Here is an 11,733-nt window from a genome sequence, read left to right as displayed (position 1 = left end):
TACAATTATTTGGTTACATTTCCATATAAAGCCTACCCGAGCCATTCTGTATAGCTCGAGTGAGCCATGAGTCTTAGAGAGGCTCAACACATCTTAACACGTCCAAGTTTTAATTTCAAACATTATTGTCCGAGTCCACTGTCCACCTAGTTATTTTGGTTAGAAACATTAATCTTATACTGCAGAAGTTCAAATAAATCACCCATAAAGATCAAGAATCTACCTTTTTTGGCAAGGAATCAGATACGATGTGTTTGCATTATTTGTCATCAGTGAAAGAGAATTCACACTCACATTCCAATTATCTACCATAATAGCATTCTAACTATCAAAATAATATTGAATCTTCCATTAGAATATGAGAATGTCGTGAATTTAACTATCCACTTTATTACCATCATCATCCCCGGAGTTAAGCTCACCTCCAGATATCATATTCATGATACTTTTGGTAGCTTGGCCGACAGCACGAGTAGTCTTCTTCGCAGCCCCAGCAACAACTGGTTTCAGTGAGATAGTTGGCAAGTTTGCTCTCTCCTGAATCATCGCTGTTAAAGACATTAATTATAATCCATTTCGCACAGAAGAGAAAATAAAGCTGGAGGGGGTGTTGGATAAATAGAAAATTGAAGAAAGAATTCGTACACATTGTCTGTTGACGAGCAAGGGAACCTATTTGCCGAACTCCAGCTTCTGCTGCTTGCACTGCTTGAGCAGATTTGCCAACCCCATCCACTATTTCTTGGCTGAGAATCACATTAAAGAACATCAATTTCAAGCGATGTAAGATGATAGCTTCAATTAATTAATGTTGATACATTGAAATGACAAGGAGAGAAAGTTTTCCATACGGGAGTAGTAAGAGCATGTTTCACAAAACTTATAAGTAAATAAGTAAAATAATTTAACATTTTTATTGGTTGAAATTGGAACGAATAAGTTACTTATTTTGCTAGAAAGGTAAGAATCACTTCAAAGAATCAAAATAAGAAATGTCTTTTCCTAAAAGAAAGAAAAAACCAACATATCAACATATGTTTGGAAATAAATGCTAACTTAAAAGTTCATTTATTTTAATCCGATGTTCAGCTCATGTTTACAAATGGTTTATAAACACTCAACAATTTTTTATCCACGCATTTTAAGGAACCAACAAGTGCTACCGACTTATCTACCATTCATTTCTATCTATACATAATATTAAACCATTTATAAACACTTCCAAAACATGCTTTAAGCTTAGCCAGACATCTTCTTAAGTCACTTCCTCCTCCTGTTTTTCCGGCCAATAGATGTGTGTATTTCAAGCAGATAACCAGCTTGACTGTGCTTTTCCCCAGCTTAAATGCAACAAATTCTGAAACTCATATAATACAGCTGGAGGTTTAACTACTATCTTTGTAAGGACCAACTATGCTAGCGTGGACTCCACAGAAGTATCAATGACATATTCTCAGCCAACCTCTCGCCACAAAAACTGCACACCTAGATACTTGAATCAAAACCACCGATCATTAAAACAATAAGGAAATAAATGATCGAGCAAAACAATGGTATGATTTGATGCCAAATTTAAGGCTCTGCGGGGTTCAGCTAGACTTACATGTGATTCTACAAGTTTGGCCAAAATGAAAGACATCTAATATTATTTGGGAAGCAACAAATTTCTCTACACATAGAACTGTTGTTAAAGCTAATACATCTAGCATAGAAGTCCTTATTGTCATTTTTGCAGCTGAAAATTTATTTCTACGTGCATTTGTGCCTTCTTGTCTTGCTTTGTATTTCTTCATATTCTAATTTAGTCTATTTGATATCTGCCTGGAAAGGTAATCATTCCACCAGCAGACTTGCTGTATTATAACTGAGTAGGCACTCACGATCAGAACTTCATTTATCAACTACACAGGTCCTGGACCACTAAAGGTAGTCTATTTTAGCATACCAGAAGAGACTAAAGTGCATTTAAAATATTAAAATGCAGGAAATTGCGTGTATAGTGATAGATTAAAAGAAAAAGTAGAATAATATATTATTACTCATAACAATGTCTTTTGGAATGAGAAGTTGCCGTGCTCATTGCCATTGCCCACAGCTTTTACATTAGGCATTTAGGATTTCAAATCCATGATCATGAATTATTCAAAAAAAACTAACCTCCCAAAAGCTTTCAAGGCATTGGGTGATATATAAATTATGTATTCTTTCATCTTTTGTCACACGAGTAAAAGCCTACTTATTTTTTTAACTCAAATTTGTTTATTCGTATTCTTCGAGATTATTTTTCTCCTGAAAAGGACTCCCACTTCTATGATGAATGTAATAACAAAGGCTGAAAACATTCCTCATAATGGACATAATGAAAATAAAATGTTACTAATCGCTTAACTTGTTACCTTAAGTCACTCAATTCTAGAGTGAGATCACTTATTTCCATGCTAGAAAGCCTGATTGCAGCCATTGTGCTGGGGAGCTCCTCACGAGCAGTATCAGCCAATTTTGAAAGAGAGATTGCAGCCCTTCCCATTGCCTGCAGCACAAAGAAAGTCAGTAAACCTCCAGGCCTCACTGGACCGGTTTGGTTCTTATTCGGCTCCTTCTCTAGAGTGTCAATTATTTTGGGATAGGTTGCCGTTGGGGTGAGGTAAACATAAGAAAAACGAACATCCAAGCTGGAAGATAGCCACCTCATTGAGAATCAAGTTTATCTTACTGTTATTGTTCAATTTTTTTTTATTTTTTTTTTCTAATCCATCTCAACATGTTTACACGTGTGGATGGTGCCCTTCTTTATACCCGAGTATAGAAACCATAAATTTCATTAATGCACTTGAATCCAGAAGCATATTAGAACATAACTGAACTCCATCTAATTGGTACAGAGTTAAAAAATGGAAAAATAGAATTCAGAATAACTTACATATAATGTCGGAACAGCTGCAACTACAAAGCTCGTGAATGCAACGGAAGTCTGCATGTGTTAACATTCATTGTCAAATTTAATAAAAGTTATTCATAGAAAAATTATCTGAAAAAAAAAATTGTTTAATTTTTAGAAATTGAAAGTTTTATTAATTTAAGATTAAGGAAAAAAAAAAAGAAATATTTTGTACCGTGCAAGCGATGAATGCCAGTAGAAAGAAAGCTTTGTCACTCAAACTCGATTTGGGAGCTGGAATTATATTAGCTGGAACACTTGGAATTCTCACTTCGGAATTCAGGGATTCATTTTGTGACACTGAGTCGGATAAAACGTCGGCGTTTTGTGAGGAATGAATAAACGCCGGCTTTTCTGCATCAGTATTCTCTGACGGCATGTTCAATGAACAAGAGACCGTGGGGAAGAAACAGTGTAAAGGGGGCTTGAGATGAACGCCGAGTCTGTGTGAGTTCGATCGAAACGCCGCCGTTCTGAGTTTTGGGTGAGTCCGGAGAAGAAAGGGTTGGGGAGTGAGTTGTAGACAACTCATGACTCGCCACTCAATGAGCAGACACTACCTCGGAAACACACAAATTATGGCAGAAGCAGAGAACAAGTCTTGTTGCAGAAGGTACAACCTTTTGTTATCTAATTTTTCTTCTACTTTTTTTCATAAATTTCTTTGATATATTCATATATTAACTAAAATATGTGTTAAGTAATAACCTTGTTTGAGAATCATTATTTACCATTCTTGCTTTCCCGTATTCATTTTTAACTATACATTCACATAATAAAATATTTTTCATATCATCCAAATTTTTTTCTTATTTTTAATCACACATTTTCCTAAAATTTACTATTCAAAACTTATTCTTTTCAAAAAAAAAAAAATTATGCGAAACAGGAACTTAGTAAATTTTCAAAAGGAATCTACCACACATTTCATCAACTTTTATCATAATATCTAAAAATCTGATTTTAACCCCTTGTTTCAATAATTTTCTTTAATTTCTTAAAGTAATGTGACGTTCAAAATTAAGATATTATCATTTTTAACTTTCAAGCAACAATTTTATAGTTCTTAGTCTACTTTACAGGTCATATTATTACTCATTATAACATGTCCACTAGTTGTTTTTTCAAATTCAAGAAAACAATTTTTATTGGGGCACATGTGGAAAGAACGACTTGAATCAATGATTTATTCATTACTAAGCTTCTTTTCAACATTAATTAGAACCAACCCATCTTCAGTCTTATCTTTATTATAAACTAAGGTAGCATTCCCATCCATCAACAAATTTCTTCTCTTTTGATTCATTTTTCTTTTTGTAACAATCTTTAATAAAATATCCGAGTTTCCCACGATTGAAACATTTGTTACCTTTAGCCTTGTTTTTGGACTTACTCCTGTCACTCCCTTCAGTTTTGTTTTCATTAAAGGTCTTAGAACGATAATTAGATTTATCAGAACCGCTTCCTCTTATCAGCAAAGTGTCATCAATTCAAATTTAATTTCTAGAACTTTATTCCTTAGGGCATTTATAATTACATCAATAATAAGTTCTGTTCTCCCATATTCTAACGCAATTTTAATATCTCTATATCTATCACTAATGGAGTTCAATAGGATCACGGTCAGCTGATCTTTTGAAAGATTTTTCATCACAGTTGGCTATGTCTTGGGTCTATTTTGTAGATCTAGTCAAGTTGTCATCCAAATCAACTAGGGGATCCATTTTAAAATTAAATAATTGTTTTAACAAATAACATTTGTTTGAGATAGTCTTAGTCACATATTGGTCCAAAGTTGATAAGCAATTTTGATTTCACCAACAGTTATTATCACATTGTTAGATAAGTATAAGAAAAGTAGTACTCCAGACAACGTTTTCAAGTTTAGTTTTCTTTGCAGGAAGCATGTCGGGAGGCCAACTATCATCTAAGGCCTAACACATCTCATTTGAATTAGGATAGCTCGTATCTTTTGACTCCGTGTATTAAAATCACATTTTCTGTCAAATTGTGCAGCTTCAAACTTAACAGAAGCCATTTTTATTATAAGACAGGATGCACAGGTATGAGTCAAGATGACACGGACAATAACAGGGAACTTAGACAAGTATTAATCACATATCACAGTAACATATTAGTACATGATTTCACAAGTTTTAACACAGAAAGAGCATGCAGAGCATGCCAAATGAAGAACACAATATCGAAGATCACGGAAACTATGTTTTAGAAATTTCTCCTTCAAGGTCCTCCAAATATACATCCATACTACATTTCTCTCAGATTCATAAGACCTCGTAAGAGCCTTTGGACAAAGATTAGTTTTTAGGGAGTTTCAATATACGATCAAAGGGAAAAAAATGAAACCCTAATTTTTGAAAGGTAAACTTTACGGAAATTAAAAGATCTCATCCAGTGAATTTTTATAAAAACTCAATGTCCTTCAATTCTACTCAACAGCAATTCCATAAATTTTAGATATGCCACATATCAGTGTCTTTCTACAAAGATCTAGATATCCCGTTTTTAGTTGAAGCACTGATACCACTCGAAAGGCCCAGATACACAATATTGAACTTCAAGATACAATCAATCTTTAATATAACAAAATATAAACTTGCAAAAATTAAAGATTGAACAAAAAGAATTTTTCAGCCGAAGCCCCAAAATTCGTGACAACACCTAATCCAATGTCAAGCATTCATTAAAGTGGATATCGTTCAATTGCACCATAAAACCTCAAAACTAGCAACAAAAAGTTATGAAGTTTAACCAATATACAGATATGGCTCCAGAGACATCTCTTCCATAATAACGAACAAGATCTGATGAAAATTACACAAGAAACCTCAGATCGCTTTCCATAAAATTACAGCAAAAGAACCCTCTCGTTCTTACTATTTTCATTCAAGAAATACAAGTATTAAAGGTTGAACATCAGACCACAGTCTCGATTGAGATGTTCAAGAGAAAGAAAATTGATTTGAAACCCTAGCCAGCGAGAGTCAAACTCTTTAGAGCACTCTCGATCTCAAAAGCCAGAATAAAGAATACAATCAGTCAAAACGAACCGATGCCAATTGAATATAATCACCACGTTCAATGTGCCAAATTAAATGGCCATTATTAGGACAAATGTCACCATCCAAATGAAGCATCCAATTATTAAATGTGTGTTTCCACAAACACGTTTTTATTGTGAAAATTTAGGGAGCAACAGAACTGGGTTCGAGTCTCAGCAATGTTTAAAACAAGATATTTACTATCATGGCATTTTAGGTATTGAAATCTGAAAGAAGCATGCTATAGGCACAAAATAACTTTACTCATTCGAAAATATTATAAGGAGAAAATGGTGGCACGTTGAGCCAAATCTTCTAGGGACCTAAATAATTAGATTTTATAATTATAAAATACAGTTTTCGGGCATTGAATAATTTTCTTTAATATTTCAAAATAATATGACGCTGGTGTTGGTTTAGTAGGGACTTTTTTCTTTCTCAATAGAAAATTTCAAATTCCAAACTCCAACTTCAATAATGAGAATTCATAATAAACATCTTTCATAGTTGCATGTTAAAATTTAGGCGCCTTTGCAATATATCGTGAAAAAAGAAAGAAAATTATGGAAGCATACTTGAGATCAAGATTGTTAAAATCGTTTTTTTTAATGTTGTACTATCTTGCTATTCTACAATCGTAAAATGACAAATCAATTGCATGAACAATCGTAATTAAAGATTTTATCATGTATATCACGTTAAATTATTTTTAATTTTTAGTAGAATTTTACCAAACTTAATCTGACCTGAGTCAAAATCACGTCGTGAACATTACCATACCAAGATAGGATTTTCAAAATGTTGTTGACAACTGGGATCCATATTCCCATCCCATCACATCCCACGTTGTATGAAGGGGAAAAATGACCATTCAAATCTCCTCCTTTTTCTCCGGAATGGATTGAGAGAAAAATCAATGAACAAATTATTCTTAACAATTAACACGGCGTCCATCTTCTTCTACATATGAATTTCTCAAGATTTTCATACTTTATTGCCATTTTCATTGGGGTCCTTCAATTCTTCCTGGAGGACCCATCTCCATTCCCATGCCCACGCATTTTTCTTCTTCAACAATCTTCTGCATAATGGGATATATATATTTTTCTGTGTAACTTTGTCATCTTTAAGGGGATTTTTGTCTTGTTTCATTCAATATCTTTTATTATATTTTTTGATATTGGAAACGGCCGAGAGATGAGATGCTTCCCGTGTTTTCAACTTACGAAACTTAGCAGGAAAGACAAGACAGTAGCTCATGCGAAAGAGATCATTCCGCCAAACCCACCTGCTGGTATGTCTCTATGTTGAATTAACGAAAAATCTCAACCTCGACTCTAATGGAAAATCAGTCTTCTTTAATTATTCAATGAATCAATGGCGTGTCATACTCGACTGGTTTTGCCTTTCTTAACAAATGAATAACTGAGAAAAAAAATTAGAAAGAAAACATTTTTATATACGACAATGCTGGAAGAAGGAAATATTTTAGATTCTCCCGATTAAGCATGCCATAATGTATACGGTAGAAATAATGATGGGACAGCTGAAAGATTCAGAGAGTTTACTGTGTTTCCTCTTTCTCTCCAGTAAACAGCAAACAAATTCCATTAGCAGAGGCTAATAGCAGCAATGCTGAAGCTTGTGATGCAGTAGAAAATGGAAACGATACGACAAAGATTTTCACTTTCCGTGAACTTGCTGCTGCGACGAAGAATTTTCGTCAAGAATGTCTATTGAGTGAAGGTGGATTCGGACGAATATTTAAGGGGACACTTCAGTCAAGCGGCCAGGTAATACAGATTGCCAACTTTTCTTTATTTTAATTTCAACAACTAGGCCCCTATGACTGTTAAACAAGACAACCTTAAATTCTGCTAATCTTGAATAGGTTGTAGCTGTGAGGCAACTGGACAGGAGCGGGACACTAGCAACTAAAGAGTTTCTAGTCGAGGTTTTGATGTTGAGTCTCCTTCGCCACCCGAATTTGGTCTCTCTCATAGGATACTGTGCCGATGGGGAGCAAAGGATTTTGGTATACGAATACATGCCATCTGGATCTCTAGACGATTACCTATTCGGTATTTTTTTGTTTGCAAATCTTTGTGTTAAGCTACTAAATGCTATTAAGAACATGGAATAAACTGTTACTGTGATCTTAAACTTGTATTGATGATGTTTTTCTCTTGATATGAAATAGATTCTTTATTTATCTTTGTAGATGCTTCAACAGACAGAAAATTATTAGATTGGACGGCTAGAATGAAAATAGCTTCAGGTGTTGCGGAAGGACTTGAATATTTACATGAGAAGGGTAATTCCCCTATCATATATCGTGATTTAAAATCCTCAAATATCTTGTTGGATGAAGAGTTCAACCCAAGACTCTCTCAATATGGGCTTGCCAAGCTTGTACAGTGTGGGAATAAGATGCATGTAACGCCAAGGGTCATGGCAGCTTACGGTTACTCAGCACCAGAGTACGAAAGAAAAGGTGAATTGTCACTAAAATCGGATGTATACAGTTTTGGAGTTGTATTACTAGAGCTTATCACAGGACGTAGAGCCTTTGACAACTCACGACCAATAGACGAGCAAAATTTAGTTACTTGGGTATGTAAACTCAATCACAAATTGCTCTTTCACATTAGTCACCGAACTTTACCCAATCATACACAATGCATTTGTCTAACTGATTCAGCATACGTATATTCGAACAGGCACAATCTTTTTTTAGAAATCCGAAGAGATTTCCAGAAATGGCAGATCCATGTCTCAGTCGGGAATTTCCAGTGACAAGCTTGAATCAAGCGGTTGGAATTGCAGCCATGTGTCTTCAGGAGGATCCATCAGTCCGTCCTTTTATAGTCGACGTTGTGATTGCTCTCAGTTTCTTAGCAATAGCTCCATCGGGTGGCGCTCTCCCTAAGCTTCTTTCAGCCCGTATCCCATCTACTAGTGAACCCAACGAGGATCATGATCGACATATGGACAATGAAAATGAGGATAATGGCAGTACAGTTTTTGATACAGATTGTTGTTCAAGCTCAAGCAGCAGCAGGCACGAGGAATCCTCCAGTCGAAGGGATTCGAGGCCTGTTAGCATTGATGGATATGTAAGTCCAGGGGGTTGCGATAATACAAAAAACAGAGTGAAATTTAAGGATGAAAATGGTAATATATATTCTGCAGATGAAAATCTCTAATGGAATTTCTTAAATTCATTTTCAACTACAAATTTTCTTATGGCGTGTTTGATTGCGAATATGAAATTTGTAAGGAAAGCACTAAGTTCTAGGTAATTTAATTGTCTAGAACTTATTTGTATGTAAATTATTAATTAAAAGTGCTTGATTGATTTAGTTTTTAATTTAAAAAATATTATTCATGTCCATTTTTTATTGGTGGTAGACGAAAGAGAATGGATAGATAAGAGAAAGAAAAGGAGAGTTGGACTCCCAAAAATAAAATATTACTCCTCTTAGGGTGTGTTTGATAGGAGAGATTTTTCATGGAATTCCATTTTTCAATTTTAAGGGTGTTTGATGTCTTTTTTTTTTTTTTTTTTTTTTTTTTTTGNCCCAACGAGGATCATGATCGACATATGGACAATGAAAATGAGGATAATGGCAGTACAGTTTTTGATACAGATTGTTGTTCAAGTTCAAGCAGCAGCAGGCACGAGGAATCCTCCAGTGGAAGGGATTCGAGGCCTGTTAGCATTGATGGATATGTAAGTCCAGGGGGTTGCGATAATACAAAAAACAGAGTGAAATTTAAGGATGAAAATGGTAATATATATTCTGCAGATGAAAATCTTTAATAGAATTTCTTAAATTCATTTTCAACTACAAATTTTCTTATGGCGTGTTTGATTGCAAATATGAAATTTGTAAGGAAAGCACTAAGTTCTAGGTAATTTAATTGTCTAGAACTTATTTGTATGTAAATTATTAATTAAAAGTGCTTGATTGATTTAGTTTTTAATTTAAAAAATATTATTCTTGTCCATTTTTTATTGGTGGTAGACGAAAGAGAATTGATAGATAAGAGAAAGAAAAGGAGAGTGGACTCCTAAAAATAAAATATTACTCCTCTTAGGGTGTGTTTGATAGGAGAGATTTTTCGTGGAATTCCATTTTTCAATTTTAAGGGTGTTTGATGTCTTCTTCTTTTTTTATTCCATGGAAATGGAATTCTTGGTTGCCTTGCCACATAGAATTTTGCTTGGTTTTCATGGAAAACCAATTGGTGGGAATTGGTCTTCCCGGTTACTGTAGCAAATATTTTTTTTCTTTTTATTTTAGCAATGGAAACAAATTTTATCTCTAATTGTAAAAAAATATTTCCCTTTAATTGACAATTTTCATTTAAAACAAAATCAAACGAATACGAAAAATAGATGATTTTTTTGAATTTTTTTGGCAAATGGAAACAAATTTTATCTCCAATACCAGTACAATTTATACCTTTAATTAACAATTTTCATGTAAAACAAAGTCGAACGAACAAAAAAAAAAACTTTTATTTCAACGAATTCCACGTGAAAAATTATATCAATTAAACATAATAATTTGCAATTCCTAAGAAAATAATTTTTAGGCAATTCAATTATCTGGAATTCGTTTTCTTTCCACCCAAATTTCATATTCGCAATCAAACGGACCCCTAAAGAAATTATTTTCTTTGATTTTGAGGAAAGTATGATAACGTGGTCAAAAGTAAGAAAATATTTTTCATGAAAAAAAGTCAACCAAACAGCATATAAGTAGAAATTTGGCTGGAAAACATATATTTTCCATGGAAATATTGACAATCAAATGCACTTTTAATAAAATAATTTTTCACGTAAATACATAATTTTTTTTTTTACTTTTTAATCAAATAATCTTAAAAAAAATTATTTATTACTTCGAACAATTTCTAAAAAAAAATAAAAAAATAATAATAATAAAAAAAAAGCCTTGAGTCAAAGACGTTTCCAAGAAAATGGGTTCTACATTGATTGCATGTTTAATCATACAATAAGCTGGGTTTTTATTGATTTCATTCATTGCGAGAAGGAAGTCGGAAGAGAAGGTCTTCACCGCTAGGAATAAACCGTTAAAAAATAATTTTTTTAAAAAAAATGAATATATGTCTTGATTCTTGAAACTAATAAAAATGATTCGTGGTTTTATTAGGTTAGGTCCTTGATTGTCAGGCTTTATAAAAAAATTACGTTTTCATAAAAAATAAAAATAAAAAAATGTACAAGTAATTTAAAAAAATTCGAGGATCTCTCACAAATCAGGAATCTTACGTGACGCCTAAGTCGCCTAATACATTGAGCTAACTCTATAAACTAATAGTGCAGTTTACCTTTTTTAAAATATATGTTCGATAATATGATCATCAGCCCTTCACTTTTTTTAATTGAAAGTTTTTGATTCAAAATGTTTATATAAACACAATTGTAGAAATTTTCAAAATGGTCATGCAATTCGGGAGATAAATTGAATTAATTCCATGCATATATCTACTATCTAAAGCTCATTTTTTTAAAATTCATTTTCGATTACATATTCTTTCAATAAAATAATTTTATATGTAAATCTAAAGTTTTTACTACTTTTTTAACTACACATTCAGAAAAAAAAATCACTATTAGAAAACTTATATATATATATATATATATGAGTACTTATATTCAAATATAAAATGGAACATGGACTAAATTATGAGTACTTATAT

The 11,733-nt window shown here is 33.1% G+C and overlaps 2 protein-coding genes across 2 annotated transcripts; one reads left to right on the top strand and one right to left on the bottom strand.

The window, feature by feature from the left end:
* Window positions 1-209: 209 nt before the first annotated feature.
* On the bottom strand, window positions 210-3,542 carry LOC111405426. Its single transcript, XM_023034293.1, has 5 exons — window positions 3,114-3,542; window positions 2,921-2,971; window positions 2,397-2,530; window positions 646-746; window positions 210-548 (listed from the first exon to the last, which is right to left on the bottom strand). Exons 1-5 carry the CDS (start codon window positions 3,468-3,470, stop codon window positions 376-378), a joined length of 816 nt encoding a protein of 271 aa, XP_022890061.1. The 5' UTR covers window positions 3,471-3,542; the 3' UTR covers window positions 210-375.
* Window positions 3,543-6,891: 3,349 nt separating this feature from the next.
* Window positions 6,892-9,337, top strand: LOC111405425 (probable serine/threonine-protein kinase PBL25). The gene is made up of 5 exons (XM_023034292.1): window positions 6,892-7,294; window positions 7,591-7,793; window positions 7,892-8,081; window positions 8,222-8,613; window positions 8,721-9,337. Exons 1-5 carry the CDS (start codon window positions 7,198-7,200, stop codon window positions 9,204-9,206), a joined length of 1,368 nt encoding a protein of 455 aa, XP_022890060.1. The 5' UTR covers window positions 6,892-7,197; the 3' UTR covers window positions 9,207-9,337.
* Window positions 9,338-11,733: the final 2,396 nt, after the last annotated feature.

This window comes from Olea europaea, chromosome 12 (genome assembly GCF_002742605.1).
Source record: "Olea europaea var. sylvestris chromosome 12, O_europaea_v1, whole genome shotgun sequence".
Lineage (NCBI taxonomy): Eukaryota > Viridiplantae > Streptophyta > Magnoliopsida > Lamiales > Oleaceae > Olea > Olea europaea.
Note: the sequence above shows the minus strand (reverse complement) of the source record. Positions and strands in the feature narration are given on the sequence as shown.